The following is a 21,133-nucleotide window of genomic DNA, read 5'->3' as shown; positions in this document are numbered from 1 at the left end:
TTTTCGCTGCTGTGGCCTGGATTCATTTCCTTTTTGGGAACTGAGATTCCCCAAGCAATAAGACTCAGCCAAAAAAAAGGGGGGGCGGGGATTTTTGGTCCCCACTTATATCCGTTTGCTATTGCTCGGGTAACAAATCATCATAAATTTGGTGGCTTAACACAGACTTACTGTTTTACAGTTCTGTAGGTCATAAGCATGACAAAGCCTCTCTAAGTTTAAATCAGGTTGGTGGGGCTCCACTCCCTTCTGGAGGTAAAGGAATTGTTTTTTTGTTTTTTTTTTTAACCTTTCGCAGCTTCACTTGTGGCCGCCTTGGTCTATTTTCAAAGCTGTTAATGGAGGGTTGAGTCCTTGGGTCACATCATTACAACCTTCTTTTGCTTCCCTCTTGCATTTTTCAAGAACCTTTGTTTTGACATTGGGCCCTCCCAGATAATCCAGGATAATCTCCCTATTTTAAAAGCAGACGATAGCAACCTTAATTTCTCTTTGCCACATTTGGTAACATATTCACAGGTTTCAGGAATTAGTACATCTAGCTGGACATTATCGGGAAGTTATTAGTCTGCCTACCGTGTGTGTTAATGGGGATGCAGGATGTCCATCTCTTCGTGACCACATAGACTGTAGCCTGCCAGGCTCCTCTGTCCATGGAATTGTCCAGGCAAGAATACTGGGCGTGGGTTGCCATTCCCCTCTCCAGGAGATCTTCCCGACCCAGGGATTGAACCTGGGTCTGCTGCATTGCTGGAAGATTCTTAACCGTCTGAGCCACCAGGGATGCCCATTCTGCCTACCACACCACACCAAACATAGTCAGACTGGACGTAAATGTTGCTCAGCAGTCTATATGGCTGAGTTTCTCAGGTGACCCTATGCATCTATTCTGACATGGGCCCAGCATGAGATCCAGAAGTCAGGCTCTGGGTGTTATCAGGGTGAGAACTGAGAGCACCACAGGTAAAGTCAGGCTCCAAAACATGGAGATGGGGACTGGGCCAGGGATAATGGGGTGAGTAGAAAGACCCCTGTGCCCCCACAGCCTTTTTCTATAAGGATAGAAGGCTATTTAGTAAGGATGTTTTATAACCTAAGAAAGCAAGAACTTCAGAATGGAATCAGCATAGTATTGGGGAAAAAGGTCCCCAGAATTCCTTGGATGTAGCTTGAAGTATTTTTTAAAAAATTTCCTAGGCTCTGTGGTGTCTGTGAATACCACACACCAATGTGGAAACTCTTTTCCTCACATCTACCACCAATTAGCCTATCCTCTGGCAATCAAGATTCCAACTGCCCCATCAGTGTAAAGGTGTGATACACTCCCACCTCTGTCTTCACTCCATTCCCCTATCAAAAATTCGCCAAGAGGAGAAACTGAGTACGTACTGACCCATCAGCATAATTGAGATGCACGGATGGACAGACTACTTCCTGTATTCCTACAGCCTAGACACCAGTGTGCTTTGCTGGGTAGATTCCTAGTTAACAGCCACAGAGCAGACGCGTGTTCCCTTCCTGACATGTCCCATGCTCCTAAAGAGCCTCAGGCCAGAGGTCTACACATGAACTAGTTTGGCCACCTCATTTTCCATTAATTCTAACATGAAGAATATTATGGTAAGTATCCAAATAATTTTGGGTGAGCCATTTATGGTGTTTCACCACAGTGAACCGTTAACATGGTCACCCCAAATTGGAATTTCTTAAATATTTACAAAAATATTAAGTGAAAAGGTCTAGAAAACTAAATTGCTTATACTTTTGTAAGGAAAAATAGATACACATGTAGAATAGTATGAAAGATAAAAACAAGAAGGGAAGAATTTAGTTTTGTATGTCAGATAAATAATGTATTTTAAATAAATAAAACCATGAAAATGTCAAGCATGGGCAACTAATGGTATTAAGTTTTATATGGCAGAAAGGCATGAGGGAAGTATGCTAAGATGTGTTTACACTTATGATTCCAGGAAGCTAAGAAACAGATACTTAATCTCTTCACAGGATTCCTTGCTGACAGGCATCCGTGGTTGCCCTCTGTCCATGGCTGAGCCACCACTGTCTGTTCCCGCACCCTAGTCTCACAAGCCCACATGCAGAGGTCCACTCCCGGTCAGCTGCAGAAGCACCCAGACCAAAAGCTTTTCTTCCATCTCCTTTTGTGCCTCCCCTCTGCCCACGGCCTCTTTATTTCATTTCAAACACAGCTACTACAACACGTTTTATTTCACTGGAAAAATCTGTATAAAGAACCAAATCCGGTTCCTGTGAGGAAAACATTTACCACAGCTTAAATAAAAGTTAAGGGAAACGGGAGGGTAAGAGTGTTCTGCCTTGTGTGAGCTGTCACTGCCTCACTCTTGAATTCAGGCCCTGTGTGATGGAAACCACAGGTGCCCTGGAGAATTCCCTGCCTGGCCCTCTGATTAGGCCTTGGGAGCAGCTGTGACATCTGCTCTCTGGCCCTGAGAGCTGAAGTCCTGGGAGCTGCCATGGCAGTTAGTTATCAAGGATGTGTGCATAAACAATGCAGAAGGGACTGCACTGGTGTCTTCAGCGAGTCACACAAAGGCAGTAACACTTCAACTAGGAAGGAAAATATATAATTTTATCAAAAAATAGTTCTAATATATAGAAAAACTTCAATCCTCTGGGGCCTTTGGCCCTATTTACATTCACAAAGCTGCTGAGTGAACCCAGGACTGACAGCAGAGCAGTGAGGCAGGCCTCCTCGGTGGAGCATTTTGGTTGCCTACTTTGTAAGTAGACGAAAGGTTAAGGGAGTAGGAGGGTTTTTCATTTGCTCATTTTATGAGAAAGAGGGGAATCACTGGAGGCAAAAGAAGCAAGACTTAGTCCTGGGTCAGTTCCAACTCTGCACAAACCCCAAGACAGATCTTTGAAAGCCTGGACCAGTGTCCTGTGTCCTTGAAAACCAGTGTTAACAAGTGGCTGATCTGAATGCTTTGTTGCCATGGAACCAATGTGGCTTATATTCTTTTTTCACTTTTTTTCCCTCAGAATCCAGGTGGATAAGATATTGGGTGGGGAAAGTACCAAATAACTGAGGCGACAGCAAAGGGGCACGTGGTGAGGACACTACACCAGCTTCTTGGCCTCAAAGAAGCTCTTGAGGTGACGCATCTGCCAGATGCCCGTGAGGATGAGGATGACAGTCTGTGCGATGGACCACCACAGGACCCTCTGGTTGGTGCTCTCACTGATCAGACGGAAGCGCTCTTCACGATACTGCATGGGACAATGGACCCAGGATTAAATGTGCGGGAGAGACAGTCTCAGCTGTTGTGAGGTCCTTCCCTCCCATGCCACTGCTCAACTATGGGACCAAACACCTTTTGAAATACTGCCTCTGATTCCCCTGGGAGTGCCCCTCCATGAGCTTCTCTGCTAGGACAGAAATCACACTCTTAAACCATTTCAAGCAAGATCCCAAAATAAGGAAGCAGGCAATGGCTATTGCTAGAGTATGAACTGTCCTCTCTACATTTTATTTACAGAGTTGAAAAATGGCTCTCTGCACTGATACCCTCCATTCCAGTCTTTGAACAGCCTATTTCCCAAGTAGGGAAAGCCCCAAGAAAAAACTTCCAGGAGGTCTAATGGGTATAAAGGTCAACTGCCATGGCCAAGTACAGTGACATGCCCTTACCCTTTGGTAATCCTGCTCCTTCTGGATCTGCTCCACTTGATCAAGCAGCTGGCGGGCTCGGAGCTGCAGCTCCGTCAGCTTATCCTTGGCAGCAATCTCAGGGTAGTTGTTGGCATGCTCCCCAACCTGGATGTCTAGGTGCACACGCTAGGAGAAAATAAGGTTGGACCCCAAAGTCAGAGCCATTGTGAGGTTATGATGTCTAAGTGATGCAACCTCTGATGGTCTGTTGCAGGCTATGGAACATACTCTTGTCCCTGTGGGACAGAAGGGCAACGTCTATTTCTTACTTGTAACTGTGCCACAAAGAGTATAAATGATGTGCATGCTTGCTAAATCGCTTCAGTTATGTCCCACTCTTTGTGACCTTGTGGACCGCAGCCAGCTGGGCTCCTCTGTCCATGGGTTCTCCAGGCAAGAATACTGGAGTGGGTTGCCCTGCCCTTCTCCAAAGGATCTTCCCGATTCAGGGATGGAACCTGCATCTCTTGGTCTCCTGCATTGGCAGGCAGGTTCTTTAATAAAACTTTGGAACCAAGTGACAGATTCTGAGCTATGGCCAAGAGAAAACTGTTACCAGTCTGCCGCCAGCAAAGAGAGCCATCCTGGTAGAGTTGGAGTGCAGGCAGATCTGATGGTCACCAGGAGTGTGGGAAGTGAAGGTGAAGCGGCCCTCTGAGCCGTACTGCCGGGAGAGCACCACCTGCAACAGAGTAGTCAGTGAAAGCCTTTACTCTAACCTCGCCAAGTGCAAGCTCGTGTCTTATGAGCTCTGTCCACCCCAAGAGCTCTAGTGAAGACGGCCCTACCTTGCCTTCAGGGTCCTTCACCTCCACATGCATGCCCAGGCCGGGGGTCGAGGGCAGGAAGACCTCCTTCTGCTTATCCCACATCTGGGTGCGATAGTTCCCTGCGGAACAGACAGAGCAGTCACAACCCGCCTAGTCCGTCCAGCTCCCACACTCCGCGGCTCCCGGGACACCAGACGAGGGCACTGCTGGCCCGGTCACCGTCCGGCGTCCTCAGAGTGCCGCTGCGAGCGGAGAGCCCGACGGCGTCTTGGGGACAACTCAGGGCCCGATCCACCCTCGCCCCGCCTGACCGATGACCATGGTCTCGTCGGGGATTTCTTCGATGAAGCAGCGCTTTTCGGTCTCGCCGATGTGGAAATAAAGTCCCCGGGCGCTTGCCGCGCACAGCGCAAGGAGCAGCAACGCCGGCAACCCCATCGCCCGCCGACGCCCAGCCCAGACACCTGCCAACGCGCGCCCTCTGCCCAGTGCGCATGCGCGCACCTGCGCCCCGCTCCCTGACGACGCAGAAAGGCCAGGCGCAGGACGCGCTTGCGCGGTGACTCCAGTTCTGCGTCCGCTCCGCCCCGCCCCGCCCGCGTCTTTTAGGCCAAGTTACAGGGCCGAGGGGAGGGTCCGCACACGCAGACTGGCTGGTCCCTCCCGCTCTCTGGAGGCTCAGTGGGCTCCGTCAACTGCCAAGAGGCTTCAGCTCGGTGCGCATGCGCGCACCTGCGCCCTGCTCCGAGCAAACGCGGCGTGGCAGAGCAAGAGTACGGAAACGCTGACACCTCCTTCGCCCCTGGTGCTTACCCCGTCAGCCTGCGCAGAGGTTTGGGTCCCGTATCCGGAAGATTGGGTTGACGTAGGCTTCCGAACTGGAGGTCCACCGAGGAAAGGAAAGTCGGAGTCCGGGGACCCACAGAGCATTCCCAAGACCCCGACTAGGTGGATACCGGTGTGAGAAATCGTGTAGGAGCCTCAGGCGTCACCTAGCCTCTGGAAGCCATGACCCCGGGGTGGAAGCCTCACCTGGGTGGGGCTCCAAACAGACCTACAGGAAACGGTTTTCCAAGCCTTGGGGGGCCAACAGGTTTAGGTGTTCCAGATTTTAGGAGTTTATCGGTTTTGTTGCTTGAGATGACGGTGTGGCAATGATTATTTTCTGAGACTCCTCTGCTAGGGTATACACCGAAGTGCTCACAGATAGTCACCCGGGGGTGCCTACCAGGAAGAGAAAGTGGAGATTGGGCTAAAGGTGAGAAATGAGTGGGAGGAGGGACGAATAGAGACGGTCCAGTGGTCACTAGACTGCACCCACAGGGCGAGGTTTGGCGGCGTCTCCGCCTGTGTTTCCAGCCCTTATTGTTCTCTTAACTTGTCCAGCTGCTCATTGTCTTCTAGGTGAAGATTTGGAACATACAGTCCCTTGGGTCTGCTCCACTGTTTCACAGTGGTTTAGGGCTCACAGTGGAGAGAGATGTGAAGCAGAACAAAATCCAGCCTCGTGGGTCTGATGGGCCCGTGACAAGTACAGGTGGGGGCCCAGAGCTTGTTCTGCTGCTTCCCATCCTTCCTAAATACAAACTCTGTAAAAATCATTCTTATCGTGCTTAGTGTTGTGGTGGTTTAGTCACTAAGTCGTGTCCGGCTCTTGCGACCTCACGGACTGTAGCCTGCCAGTCTCTGTCCATGGGATTCTCCAGGCAAGAATACTGGAGTGAGTGGCCATTTCCTTCTCCAGGGGTCTTCCCCACCCAGGAATCTGCATAGTGTTGGATATGTTCCTATTTATCTCTTAAAAAGTAGGATTGAACCAAGACAAATGTCCTAGTGGCATTAAAGAAGTTTTACAAGGAAACCTTTCCTGAGCAGCAGCAGTTGTGTGGTGAGGACGGAAAATAAGATCTTTTTTTTTAGCAGCTGGAAATTTGAGTTTAAGTATGAAATCTGATTTTTAAATATTAGCATATGGCTCAGCTTTAATGAAATGGACAAGTCACAGTCTGGCCACAATCAGCAGTCAGTCATGCGGACAACTTCTGGTCTCATCCATATTCAGTAGGGGACAGTTGTCTCGTTTAAGTGACGACCTCTGCAGGTTCCTCCCTTTTCCAAGGTTCTGTGCCCTTCACCTTCTCTTCTTTGAACAAACTGGTGCAACTTGAGAATGAGTATCTGGGCTAAGAAAATTGAGGGAAAGTCTTGAGGAAAACTTAGAATGAGGAGGTCTATGAGGCATGTTTACATCTCCTAATGAGAGCATTCCTCTTGTGGGACAGAGGAAGGCCAAAAAGAAGCCGGAAAGGTCCTTACTGGGTATGGAATTAGAGCAAAGGAAGGTTGAATGTTTGTCTTAAAATTTTTATTAAGAGAATACAATGAGCTTTCATATACTAGCAACCAGTTTCAACAGCAATCAAAATTTTGCCTTATTTTATTTATCCATTTCTGCATTTTTTTCCTGAAGTGTGTTAAAGATTGCCTGGACATCATATAATTTTACCTATAAATATTCCAGTGTATTTCTAGCCAATAAGGACTGTTAAAAATAACATTATCACACCCAAAACAAAAATAATTCTTAAATAAGTCTACTACTTAGTATATTTTCAGTTCCCCCACCTCCATCTCAATAAACTTTGGATTGTTAAAGTCTATTTACTACATTCATTGATACGTCTTTTAAACCTCTTTTGATATATAGTAGTCACACCTTATCTAAAGGGGATATATATGGTCCAGGACTTCCAGTGACTGCCTGAAACCACAGATAGTGCCAAAATCTCTCTCTCTCTCTCCCCCCGACCCCCCCCCCACTGTGTGTTTTATTCTATACATACCCATGGTAATATTTATAAGTTACGCACAGTGAGAAATTAACAATAACTAATAGCAAAATAGAACATTATACTGTAATAAGTTCTGTGAATATGGTATCAGAATGTTTTGTTGTACAAATTTAATGCCTTTTCCATCTTAACTAAGCAGGAATCATGTTGTGGTTGTAACTTGCAGTTTGAGGTTCAATGGCAAAACCAGCAAGAATTTTTCTTTCTTTACAGTTTCACAGATTCACCCTTTAACATTTATCTTAACGACTTCAGCATAAGATTTTTTTTTTTCTTAGTAAGTTGAGAATTTTCACCTTTTCACTTAAAGGAAGCCCTTTGCAGCTTCTCTCTGGCTCACCTGAATTGCCAACATCACTACTCTTGTACTTTGGGGTCATTGTTAATTAAACCTAAGCACTGTGATAGTGGTGCAGCCAGTCTAATAACTAAGGGCCACTATAAACAGGCAGGATATGCCTGGACAAAGAGATGATTCTTGTCCCAGGCAGGACAGAGCAAGATTTACCATACTACTCAGAACCGTGAGCAATTTAAAATTTATGAGTTATTTATTTCTGGAATTTTCTATTTAATATTTTCAGACTGCTGTGGACCACAGGAAGCCAAATCTGTGGATAAGCAATTCCCCTTCCCTTTCCATTGTTGATGATGGTGATGCCGTCTACTTCCCGTCTACTTATTGAAGCAATTTGATCATTTGACCCATAGAATTTTCCACATTCTGAATTTGGTTGTTTCTTCATGTGATATTTAACATGTTTCTCTGCCCTTGGTATATCCTTCAAACAAATCTAGAGCCAGTGAGGATTTACAGTAAGTGTGTTTCAGTGCGTTAAACCCATTACCCTTTTTAATGCTCAAATTCTCCAATAAAACATGGTTTTGCTATACCCTTTTGACACAATTGTAGAAGTCTGTAGGGTCTTCCTTGTTTTCCATTTTGTACATTTCCTGCCATAGGCATAAAATCAACCATTTATCCAAGGAATTTTAAATCACTTTAGCAAAAAATGTTATCTCTATTTCTTTTTTTCCTAAAAAGAACCCTGGAATTGGTCCTGATTGATGGGTAATATTATTATTAGGACTTTCCCAGCAGTCCAGTGGTTAAGACTCCGTACTATTGCTGTAGGAGGGTTAGAGATCAATCACTAGTCGGGGAATTAAAATCCTGCATGGCACAACCAAAAAAAAAAGATTGCATTCCCCACAGGAAGAAACCTGTCTTAGGTAATCTAATTCCCCTGGTCCCAGACCTTTACCCTTCAAAGGTGGGAGGAAGAAATTCCTGCAAGACTTGACCTAGGCTAGCTAGCCATTCACTCAACCAGTATCTGCTGAGTAGCCATTTGTACCAGACACTGTTAAACCCTGGGAACACACTGGTGAACGAAACAAAAATCCTTGTCCTTGCAAATTTATTTTGATTATTGTCTATCAATAAACAAGATATATGAGTAAATATATAGCATGTCAGATGGAGGAAAGTATCAGGGAGAATAAAGGGAGTATAATGAGTTGAATGGTGGTCCCCCAAAGACATGTCAATGTTTGAGTCCCCAGAACCTGTGAATGTCACCTTACTTGGAGAAAGGATCTTGCAAATATAATTAAGGATTTTGATGAGATAATCCTGGATTATCAATGTGGGCCCTAAGTCCAATGACAAGTGTCTTTATGAGAGACACAGATTAGGATGACTACTATTAACAAATAATAACAAGGCTTCCCTGGTGGTTCAGTGGTAAAAAATCTGCCTGCCAATGCAGGGAACACAGGTTTGATCCCTAGTCTGGGAAGATCCCACATGGCACAGAGTAACTAAGCCTGTGTGCCACAACCACTGAGCCTGTGTTCTGCAACAAGAGAAGCCATCAAAATGAGAAGCCCACACACTGCAATGAAGAGAAGCCCCTGCTTGTCACAACTAGAGAAAAGCCCACGCAGCAACAAAGACCCGGCATAGCCAAAAATAATAACAGAAAATAACAAGTGTTGATAATGTGGAGAAGCTGGAACCTTTGTGAACTATTGGTGGAAACATAAAATGCCTCAACCACTATGGAAAGTCGTGTTGAGGTTCCTCAGAAAAATAAAATCACACGCATGTATGTTCAGTCACTTTAGTCATGTCTGACTGCAACCCTATGGCCTAGCCCACCAGGCTCCTCTGTCTATGGGATACTACAGACAAAAATACTGGAGTGGATTACCATTCCCTCCTCCAGGAGATTCTTCCCAACCCAGGGATCAAACCCAAGCCTCCCACATTGCAGGCAGTTTATTCACCGCTGAGCCACTGAGGAAGCCCCAAATAACCCTATATCCCAGCAATCCCATTTCTGGATAGATCTGTAAAAGAATTGAAAGCAGGATTTTGGAAAGACATTTGTACATCCATATTCATAGCACTATTTACAATACCCAAGAGGTAGAAGCAACTCAAATGTTCATCAGTGGGTGGATAAACAAAATGTGATATATACATACTATGGAATAATATCCAGCCTTAGAAAGAAAATTCTGCAATATAACAATATGGATGAACCTTGAGAATATTATGCTAAGTGAAATAAGCCAGTCACAAAGAACAAATATATATGACTCCATTTATATGAGGTATATAGAGTAGTAAATTCAGAGACAGAATGGTCGTTACAAGCAGGGATGGGGAGAATGGGGAGTTGCCTATTGGGTAGTTCAGTTCAGTCGCTTCCCTGGGTCAGGAAGATCCCCTGGAGGAGGGCATAGCAACCCACTCCAGTATTCTTGACTGGAGAATCCCATGGAGACAGAGGAGCCTGGCAGGTTACAGTTCATAGGGTCTCAAAGAGTTGGACACGACTGAAGCAACTAAGCACAGCAAGGCATACCATGTGGTAGAATGTCTACAAAGACCTTACCCAAACAATCCCTCCGATCCCCATGTCCACATGCTCTTCCCACTGAGGGCTGGCATCTATTTCCTCTCCCCTGGAATCTGGTTCTGGTCCCGTGACTTACACTGACCCATTAAATACAATGGAAAAAAAGCTGTATGGCTCTGGTACCTGGGCCTTAAAAAGCCTTGTAGCTTCCCTTTTCACTCTCTGGAATCCAGCTGATAAAAGGTCCAGCCTGAGCCTCCAATTAATAGAATGAGGCCATTCAGTTCCAGAAGAACTGCCCCAGCCAATACAACATGGGACAAAGATGAACTATCAAATAACTGGAAAAAATGAACACAGTCTTTATGGACTGATACATAAACATTTCCAGGATACTTTGCTAAAGTTAAAAAAGCAAGGTACAGAAGAGAGTACCTAATATGCTATCTTTAGCATCTGTATTTTCATGAAAAAATGCTAGGAGACTATATAAGACTGTAAGTGGTTATAGGTAACATGAATATTCAGCAAATATACACCAGCATGGTTGTGCCGATTAAAATATAGAAATACCTCTGTCCTAGTTGGTAAATGGCCACTCTCCAAGCCCCTGAATTCCCTCCACCTCTGCTCTCATCCTGGAATACTTGACTGCTCCATGATTCAACAAATAAAGAGTTACCTCTGGCAGGAATGGGGTTTGAGAGGCCAGCAGACTATGACATGGATGGTAACAGATGTGCAAGGGAGACTCTGCAAACTAGACCTTATAATATTGTTCTGATTTCTGAACCAAGTGAATATGTTACCTATTTAATAAAATATATTTCAAAAACAAAAGCAATGCAACTGCCATTCTCTATCACAATACCTTGTTTTATAGATTTCAAATTAATTGCTACCTTGCTGGTTTACCATAAACTGTTAGCACTATGACATTTTAGATATTGCCTGTGTTGTGTTCACTTCTATATTCCCAGCACCTAGAACCAACCCAGCAGAAATATTTGTTGAATGAATGCAGAATACATATTTTGGTGAAAAAACATACTGAACAAAAGACATTGGCTATAGTGAAGGCAGTGCTGACAGGAAATTTTATAGTTTTAAAAGTGTGCATTAAACAAGAAGAAAGGGCATTTCCTGGTGGTTCAGTAGTTGAGACTCTGTGCTTCCAATGAAGGTGGCAAGAATTTAATTACTGGTTAGGGTTATGCCATGTGGCAAAAACAATAATCAATAACCTAACTTTACACTTTAATGAACTAAAAAAGAGTGAGAAAGAAAAAAGAGCAAACTAAACCCAAAGCTAGCAGAAGAAAGGAAATAATATAGATTACAGGCAACGGGAATTCCCTGGTGGGTCCAGTGGTTAGAATTCCATGTTTTCACTGGCAAGAGTATGGGTTCAATCTCTCCCTGGTCAGTCAGTTCAGCTGCTCAGATATGTCTGACTCTTTGAGACTCCATGGAATGCAGCACGCCAGGCCTCCCTGTCCATTACCAACTCCCAAAGTTTACTCAAACTCACGTCCACTGAGTCGGTGATGCCATCCAACCATCTCATCCTATGTCATCCCCTTCTCCCGCCTTCAATCCTTCCCAGCATCAGGGTCTTTTCCAATGAGTCAGTTCTTCACATCAGGTGGCCGAAGTATTGGATCTTAGTTTTATGAATGTTGAGCTTTAAGCCATGTGCAAAAAGATGATGTTGGATTCCTACTGCACATCATATACAGTTCTTCAACATCAGTCCTTCCAATGAATATTCAGGACTGATTTCCTTTAGGATGGACTGGTTTGATCTCCTTGTAGTCCAAGGGACTCTCAAGAGTCTTCTCCAACACCACAGTTCAAAAACATCAATTCTTCAGCTCTCAGCTTTCTTTCCTTATGGTCCAACTCACATCCATACATGACCACTGGAAAAACCATAGCCTTGACTAGACGGACCTTTGATGGCAAAGTAATGTCTCTGCTTTTGAATATGCTGGCTAGGTTGGTTGTAACTTTCCTTCCAAGGAGTAAGCATCTTTTAACTTCATGGCTGCAATCACCATCTGCAGTCATTTTGGAGCCTAAAAAAATAAAGTCTGTCACTGTTTCTACTGTTTCCCCATCTATTTGCCATGAAGTGATGGGACCAGATGCCATGATCTTAGTTTTGTGAATGTTGAGCTTTAAGCCATGTGCAAAAAGATGATGTTGAATTCCTACTGCACATTATATACAAAAATTAACTCAAAACGCATAGACAACCTAAATATAAAAGCTAAAACCATTAAATTCTTAGAAGGATAAATCATCATGATCTCAGATTTAGCAATGGATTCTTGGCTATGACAGATAATGAACTATGCAACAATAACAACAAACATGGATAAAACGGACTTCAAAGTTTAAAACTGTTGTTCATTAAAGAACATTATAAAGAAAGTAAAAAGAACCTACAGAATGGGAGAAAATATTTGCAACTCATATACCTGATGAGGGGTTAATATATAAAGAACTCTTCCAACTCAACAATGAGACAAAAACCCCAATTCAAAAAAGGGCAAATGACTTAAACTTTCTCCAAAGAAGATATACAAATGGCCGATAAGCACCTAAAAAAATTGACATAATTAGTCATTCAATTCAGTTCAGTCGCTCAGTCTTTTCCGACTCTTTGCGACCCCATGAATCACAGCACACCAGGCCTCCCTGTCCATCACCAACTCCTGGAGTTCACACAAACTCAAGTCCAATGAGTCGGTGATGCCATCCAGCCATCTCACCTCTGTCGTCCCCTTTTCCTCCTGCCCCCAATCCCTCCCAGCATCAGAGTATTTTGCAATTAGTCAACTCTTCGCGTGAGGTAGCCAAAGTACTGGAGTTTCAGCTTTAGCATCATTCCTTCCAAAGAAATCCCAGGGCTGATCTCCTTTAGAAAGGACTGGCTGGATCTCCTTGCAGTCCAAGGGATTCTCAAGAGTCTTCTCCAATACCACAGTTCAAAAGCATCAATTCTTAGGCGATCAGCTTTCTTCACAGTCCAACTCTCACATCCATACATGACCACTGGAAAAACCATAGCCTTGACTAGACAGACCTTTGTTGGCAAAGTAATGTCTCTGCTTTTCAATATGCTATCTAGGTTGGTCATAACTTTCCTTCCAAGGAGTAAGTGTCTTTTAATTTCATGGCTTCAGTCACCATCTGCAGTGATTTTGGAGCCCCAAAAAATAAAGTCTGCCACTGTTTCCCCATCTATTTGCCATGAAGCGATGAGACCAGATGCCATGATCTTAGTTTTCTGAATGTTGAGCTTTAAGCCAACTTTTTCACTCTCCTCTTTCACTTTCATCAAGAGTTCCTCTTCACTTTCTGCCATAAGGGTGGTGTCATCTGCTTATCTGAAGTTACTGATATTCCTCCGGGCAGTCTTGATTCCAGCTTGTGCTTCTTCCAGTCCAGCGTTTCTCATGATGTACTCTGCATATAAGTTAAATAAGCAGGGTGACAATATACAGTCTTGACGTACTCCTTTTCCTATTTGGAACCAGTCTGTTGTTCCATGTCCAGTTCTAACTGTTGCTTCCTGACCTGCATATAGGTTTCTCAAGAGGCAGATCAGGTGGTCTGATATTCCCATCTCTTTCAGAATTTTCCACAGTTTATTGTGATCCACACAGTCAAAGGCTTTGGCATAGTCAATAAAGCAGAAATAGATGTTTTTCTGGAACTCTCTCGGTTTTTCGATGATCCAGCAGATGTTGGCAATTTGATCTCTGGTTCCTCTGTCTTTTCTAAAACCAGCTTGTGGGAAATGCAAAACAAGACAACAATGATATCACCTCAGACATACTAATATGGCTATAATAAATTTTTTTTAAGAAATTAAGTACTGAAGGATATGTGAAAGAACTGAAACCATCATGCACTGCTAGTGCGAATGTAAAATGGTATAGCCCCTGTGGGAAATAGTTTAGCACTCGCTCAGAAAGCTGGAGACAGAATTACCATATGACCAACCACTTATGCTCCTAGGAAATACCCAATAAAACTGTAAACAAGTACTTAACAGACACTTGTAAGCCAATGATCTTTGTAGTGAAACCAAGCAGGACCCTGTGGGACTTTCCAGGGACAGACTCCAGTATCCCAGTCTCTTTTTAATGATTTTAATTTGATTTGTTTAATTTTGGCTGTGCTGGGTCTTCATTGCTGTTCAGGCTTTTCTCTAGCTGTGGTGAGCAGGCTTTTCTATAGTTGTAGCACATGGATTTCTCATTGCAGTGACTTCTTTTGTTAGGAGCATGGGGTCTAAGCCGTGCAGGGTTCAGTAGTTGTAGCATGCGGGCTCAGTAGTCATGGCTCACAGGCTCTAGAACACACGTTCAGTAGTTGTGGTACATGGGTTTAGTTGTTTCCAGGTGCCCATAGGCATGTGGGATATTAGTTGCTCATAGGCATGTGGATCTTCCTGGACCAGGAATCTAACCCATGTCTTCTGCATTGGCAGGTGGACTCTTTACCACTGAGCCACCAGGGAAGCCCTACCCTGTCTCTTGTTTGTAGAGAAGCTTTAGCCCCTAGGCTTACCCTAAGTTCCAAAGAGCAAATTTAATCAGAGAAGTGAGAAAAAGCAAAAACAAAGGAAAACAGTCAAGGCAAATTAATAATAATTTGGCCATAAAACAAAGTCAAGGACCTTTATAGCTCCTCCTCAAGAGTTGTCGATAGTATTCTGAACCATATCCTTGAGTTGTTTCGCAGATACAAAAACCTCCACTAGGTGGAAGACGTTAACTGCATACTGAATACAAGCACACAGAGCCCAGGCCAGTTGGAACCAGAAGGCTGATGTTGACTCCTGAAATAGCACCTAGTTACTTCACCACCAACCAATCAGAAGAATGGCCTCCAGACACCCTGTGACTCTCTCCCCTAGTGTTGCCTTTCAAAACACTTCCCTGGGAATTCTCTGGCAGTCCAGTGGTCAGGACTCTGTACTTTCATTACTGGGGTCATGGGTTCAATCCCTAGTCAGGGAACTAGGCAAGCCACGTGGTACAGACAAAAATAAAGAATAAAAATTTAAAAAACAAACAAAACCTTTCCTGAAAGCTATTGAGGAGTTCCGATCTGTTGAGCAAAAGCTGCCTTTTTTCCTTGCTTGGCCTTGCAATAAACACCGTATTTTCTTTCACCACAAACTGGTGTCAGTAGATTGGTCTTGCTGCCAGTCAGGCAAGTGGACCCAAGTTTAGTTCAGTAACAGTAGCACTATTCACAAAAGCAGAAAGGTAGAAACAAACCAAATGTCCATCAACTGATGAATGGATAGACAAGGCGCAGTATATCCATAAAACAGAATAATACTCAGCCATGAAAAGGAAAGAAATTTTGATCCATGCTATAGTATGGATGAACACTGAAAACATGCTAAGTGAAATAAGCAAGACATAAAAGGACAAATGCTATCTGTATGAGATATATACAGTACCTCATATGATACCGTATATGAGGTAGATGGAGTCATCAAGTTTATAGAGACAAAGTATAATAGAGGTTACTCAGTGAGAAGGAAGAAGGGAGGGGGGTGGGAAGTTATTACTAAATGGTTACAGAATTTCTCTATTTTTTTAAAATTGGAGCATAATTGCTTTACAATGTTGTGTTAGTTTCTGCCATACAATGACATGAATCAGCTGTATGCATACGTATATCCCCTCCCTCTTGAACTTCCCCCGACTCCCCAGCCACATCCCACTCATCTAGGCCATCACAGAGCATCAAGCTGAGCTTCCTGTGAATTTCTAGGAATGGTAAAATAGATAGTGGTTATGGTTGCACAACACTGTAAAATGATTAATGCCACTAAACTGTACTTTAAATGGACAAATTTTTTCTTATATTTTACCACAATAAAAAAAGAAAAAAAATTATTTGTTTGTTCCTTGGTTCCTTCACTTTCTCCTAGTCTTCAAATCCTCAGAATACGTATCAGTCTAACTTTGTTCTCACAAGCACTTAAGTGTGTGTGTGTTCAGTCACTCAGTTGTATCCATCTCTTTGCAACCCTCTGGGATGCAGCCCGCCAGGTTTCTCTGTCTATGGGATTTTTCAGGCAAGAATCCTGGAGTGGGTTACCATTTCCTCCTCCAGGGGATCTTCCCGACCCAGGGATAGAACCAGAGGCTGCTGCATTGCAGGAGCAATAAGCTCATTCTTTACTAATGAGCCCCAGAGAAGCCCCTTACTTCCTACTTAAAAAACAAAAGAAGAAAAAAGAAAAACCCACCTCAACTTTGCCTTTCTGTTTTAGAAATGTGGGCTTACCAGGTGGCTCAGCTGGTAAAGAATCGGCCTGCAATGTGGTAGACCTGGGTTCGATCCCTGGGTTGGGAAGATGCCCTGGAGAAGGGAAAGGCTACCCACTCCAGTACTCTGGGGTGGAGAATTCCATGGATTGTATAGTCCATGGGGTCCCAAAGAGTCAGACACGACTAAGCAACTTCCACTTAAGAAATTTTGCTACAAGTCTGTATCATACTTGCCAGCAGGTGGCAAATTCTGTCTGAATTTCCGCCCAGATTCAGACACTTGTGTCCTCTATGGAGCTTTCAAGGTCAGATCCCTATGACCACATGACTGCCCTTTGTAACTCCAGTATCCCCGGCTATGCCACATGACACAATCCTTGCCTTCAAGTTAAGGGGAATAAACACGGAGGAACAATTCAAGACAGTGTGGAACAGCCTTTCCCTACTCTCCGTCATTTGGATGCCACCTTCCCATACTAGTATCTAGTTACTATAGTTTTAAAATGGACATTTTTATTACAAAAGAAAACATTTCAGCATTACAGTAAATCAGAAAACCTATTACTTGCCATATATCTCAAAGATAACCTATCACAAATCAGGAAGACCAAGTAACTTCTACGTATATTATTGTCCACCGAAAGTTGTGAGCCTAAGTTTTATCTTGGTCAGAAAAGGGAAGGAAGAAAAAGTGAAATTAAAGACACTTTAGCATTAAATTAGGTTTTTCCCTTGCTAATAAAGACTGAAGAACTGAAAGGACTTTCTCAGTATGTGATTGCTTACAACTTACCGTATTTCAACAAAATTGAGATTTTTGTCCTCCACATGTTGAAAATAGTGCTGTATCTACGATTGAGGTGAGGTTAAAGCGTCTGCCTGCAATGCCGGAGACCTGGGTTCGATACCTGGGTCGGGAAGATCCCCTGGAGAAGGAAATGGCAATCCACTCCAGTATTCTTGCCTGGAGAATGCCATGGGCGGAGGAGCCGGGTTGGCTACAGTCCACGGGGTCGCAAAGAGTCGGACACGACTGAACGACTTCACTCACTCAATAAATGTGGGTTCCCCCCCCCCGCTTTCTCAGCAGTAAGTAAAATAATCTCTAAAAGCGGATGACCACTTGGTATTTGATGAAATGGCATAATAAACCATCCTTGCACCAAGCGAAGGCTCCCGCGAGCCCGCTGCCTACTTTGGGAAAACCTAGTGTCAGCGTTAGGACTTCCTGGTTCTCATTCCGCGGGCCACTGCCTGCGGCGCCTCGAGCGCGCACTGCCGACCAAGGTTTGTTTCTGACATCACATACCAGGTCAGTTCTCCATCAAAGGACTCCTGACAGCCTACTGCAGGAGACAGTACTTAGCAACACGCAGACCCCCTTTCAGAACTGTCATGCAAGCCGGTCAGGACCCGACGTGCCAAAAGCAAGCCACAACCTCGGAGAAAACACTATTGCCCCAAGGCCGAGCCACAGGAGATGTGGGCGCGACTCTGTGACGTCAAGACTCCGCTCACGAGGTAGGGGCGGCCCCTCTCGTTTCCGGGCGGGGCGGCGTGCTGACGCCACACGCTGAGGCGGGGCCGAGAGTTTGGTGCCCCGGAGTGGGGTGTCGGCGCCTCATTCGGGTGGAGCTGAGCCGGAGACAGGTAGGCTTGCGCGGCGGCCGGGTCCAGCCGGATTTGGGAGGCTCCGCTCCGGTCAGGCAGGCGGCGAGGGTCTTGGCATGGGGCAAGGCCGCCGCGCCCTCGTTGTCGCCGCCGCCCCGGTGACAGGGAGTGGAGCTGGCTGGAGCGGGGCTGACTGGGGGAGGTGGGTGGGACGGAGCCTGACAGACGGATGTGGCAGCCAATGGTGCGGGGGGCGCCTCCTGGCGGGCGGAGATTGGCGGGTGCGGGCGTGCGCAGAGGTCGCGCGGGGCGCGGAGCGGCAAGCCATTGGCTGTGATGGGCAGGGGGGGGGTGGGCTGCGCGGCGGATGTGAGGGAACGGGCGCAGCGGCCGGGGTGACCCCCAAGGTCGAGGAGGCGTCACGTGGGAGTCGTCAGGCTGTGTCCTCTCCCCGCCTGGACGGCTGGAAGGGTGGCGCGCCCTTGACGAACCGGCTGTGATTTGTGGGCATTCGTTTTTCCCAGAGCGCGAAGACGCTGGTCGGCTTCTGTCCGGACTGACCCTTCGCCCCTGGGACGACCCCTTGAGGAACAGATTACTCTGCAGTACCCCTCTGTTTTCAGTGCCCATCGTACTAATCCTTCCTATGTTCCTTGGGGTGACGCCCTTGAGGAGCGGATTACCCCACAGTATCCTGTGTATTCAGTACCCCCATACCCATCCTCCCTGCGCTCTTCTTGGGTGAACCCTTGAGTGAATTACCCTCCAGCACTTAGTACCTCCACTATCCTCGGTTACCTTTACTGTACTCAGCACTCATCGTTCCCATTCTCTGTGCTCCTCTAATCCATTAACCCCTTAATGGATGGGTTACTCTGCTGCATGCCTGCTTAGTGCTCATATACTCAGGATCCCTCCATGCTTAGTACCCACAGTACCCATCCTCCTGTGAACTCTTTGGGGGCAACACCCTTAATGGGTAGACAAGCTTGCAGTACCCTACTGTAGTCAGTACGCTTCTTTCTTCCAGGGATATGGTAGTTCATGTTGAGATGAAGCGCGTTTCCTCGAGGAACACACTAGTGTACCTTTTCCGTTTCGCAAAGCTAGGTGATGTCAGTGTAAGTCGTGTACCGAAGCTTAGTAGAAAACTGGTGGCGAGACACTGAGTACAGACAAGAACTTGTTCTCTCTGCCCTTCACCCATAACCGAGGAGAGCTGACTCAGACCTGAGGTGTGAACTGTTTTGTCCTGGGGTTTCTCTTCTTTGTTTTACCGTACTTTGAAGCGGGGACTAGAGGCTGACTCCCAGGTTTACTGCTCTGAGCAGCTTTAGGATAAATGGCCTGGATGAAGTCTTGCTTGCACTGTGACAAGAGGTGCAGTAGTCAAACTGAAGTTTTTTTGTGCAAGACCCTCACGGTCTGAAAATGTATAGTACTATTCTAGCTTTGCAAATTAGCTGATCTTAGAAAGTTGAAGAAAGATTAGAGTATCCTGGTAAAATTTTGAAGAGCATTTTCCACATTTCAAGTACTTTTTTTTTTCCTTTTAACAGCTTTATTGAGATATGATTCATGTACCATACTGTTCACTCTTTCAAGTATACAATTCACTAGTTTGTGGTGTATTCATAGTATGCAGCCATCTCCAAAATTTAAAGACTAATTTTAATTTCAGAAATACATTAATTTCTATTGATTTCATTTCAGTTTGAACACACAGCTTATTAAAAGTGCAATATTTACCATGCTATATGTGTATCTTGCATAATATATATGCAGGATATATAGATATATATATATAAGATATGTAGCAGGTCTGCTTTTAATTAGTCTTACTCCTGACTGCCCCATTTGAGAAAAGTACTGTACCATCGTCTTTAAAATTTTTAGATAGTTTTATTTTGGAATAATTGTACAATTATTGAGAAATTTATTCTAGAATTTTGTAATTTTGAGAAATTGTACATGCAAGTCTGTTACATGCAATTACAACAACTAGTACAGAGAGATCCCAGTGTCCCTACCCATTTTCTCAAATAACATTTTTACAAAAACTTCATACTATAATCACAACCAGGTATTGACCCTGATTAACAGTCAAGATAGAGAACCTTTCCGTCATGCCAGGGGTCCCTCCTGTTATCTTGTTATGGCTGTACCCACTTCCGTCCTGCCTGCAGTTCCTCAGCTCCTGGCAACCACTAATCTGTTCTCCATTTCTATAATTTTGACATGTCAGGAATGTTACATAACGAGAATTGTACAGTATGTAACCTTTTAGGGTTGGCTTTTTTTGCTAAGCGTGATTCCCTGAAAATGCATGCAGGTTGTTGCCTATATCAGTAGTTTTGTTTTTATGCTTTTGATGCTATCGATGTACCAGGCTATTGGTGTACCATAGTTGATTTAAGTCTCCAGTCATTGAAGGACATCTGTGTGGTTTCCATTCTTTGACTGTTAAGCTGTTATAAACATTTATATACAGGTTTTTGGGGTTTCTTTTTCCTTCAAATTCCTGGTTTAATAAGGACTTTTTTATTCTGAGAAAAGAAAAAAAAGGTCCCAAACATCAGACTGTTCACAAAAATAACCCACAGTATCAACTTTAGAAAACAAGTCTTAATATTACACCAGTTATTTTTCTAGAGGATGCGTTTGACATGCCAACTCTCATTCACAAAAGTACATTATTATGTTTGTGTTGAACAGCCCCGCATAGCACGCTTATATGGAGTTATATATACAGGTTTTTATGTGAACAGAAGTTTTCATTTCTCTGAGAAAAATTCCCAGGAGTGTAATCACCAGGTCATAGGGTGGTTTCATGTTTAGTTTTTTCTAAAGTAGACAGACTTTTCTATTACATTCTATTACAGACTCTTCTTTTACATTCCCACCAATAATGTGTTTGTGACCCACTTACTCCATATTCTTGGTAGCATTAAAATTTTTTTAGCCTAATAGATGTGTAGTGATTGTGGTTTTAATTTGCATTTCCCTCCTGGCTAGTGATACTGAATGT

At 44.5% G+C, this 21,133-nt stretch overlaps 2 protein-coding genes across 7 annotated transcripts in view; one reads left to right on the top strand and one right to left on the bottom strand.

Moving 5' to 3' along the window:
* Positions 1-2,211: 2,211 nt before the first annotated feature.
* On the bottom strand, positions 2,212-4,940 carry TMED4 (transmembrane p24 trafficking protein 4). Its single transcript, XM_027968712.3, has 5 exons — positions 4,776-4,940; positions 4,483-4,583; positions 4,251-4,376; positions 3,674-3,820; positions 2,212-3,252 (listed from the first exon to the last, which is right to left on the bottom strand). Exons 1-5 carry the CDS (start codon positions 4,900-4,902, stop codon positions 3,103-3,105), a joined length of 651 nt encoding a protein of 216 aa, XP_027824513.2. The 5' UTR covers positions 4,903-4,940; the 3' UTR covers positions 2,212-3,102.
* A 13,177-nt stretch (positions 4,941-18,117) lies between these two features.
* OGDH (oxoglutarate dehydrogenase) overlaps positions 18,118-21,133 on the top strand; it is a 66,881-nt gene continuing 63,865 nt past the window's right edge. For 4 of the 6 annotated variants that reach the window (XM_004007978.5, XM_012176964.4, XM_004007979.5 and 1 more), the window contains exon 1: positions 18,118-18,144. The gene's annotated coding sequence lies outside the window, so the exon portion shown is untranslated. Of the gene's footprint in view, positions 18,145-18,509; positions 18,737-21,133 lie in introns of those variants that run through there. The other 2 variants (XM_060414790.1, XM_042248706.2) reach the window with 1 other exon arrangement.

This window comes from Ovis aries, chromosome 4 (assembly GCF_016772045.2).
Source record: "Ovis aries strain OAR_USU_Benz2616 breed Rambouillet chromosome 4, ARS-UI_Ramb_v3.0, whole genome shotgun sequence".
NCBI classification, from domain to species: Eukaryota; Metazoa; Chordata; class Mammalia; order Artiodactyla; family Bovidae; genus Ovis; species Ovis aries.
Note: the sequence above shows the minus strand (reverse complement) of the source record. Positions and strands in the feature narration are given on the sequence as shown.

What these genes read in the sequence shown, in the direction of transcription:
- TMED4 (XM_027968712.3), bottom strand. Translation starts at nt 4,902, where the DNA reads ATGGGGTTGCCGGCGTTGCTGCTCCTTGCGCTGTGCGCGGCAAGCGCC. An exon ending in TGAAGGACCCTGAAGGCAAG is followed by an intron (nt 4,377 to 4,482) that starts GTAGGGCCGTCT and finishes ACTCTGTTGCAG; the next exon opens with GTGGTGCTCTCCCGGCAGTA. An exon ending in AGGAGCAGGATTACCAAAGG is followed by an intron (nt 3,253 to 3,673) that starts GTAAGGGCATGT and finishes TGTCCCATGCAG; the next exon opens with TATCGTGAAGAGCGCTTCCG.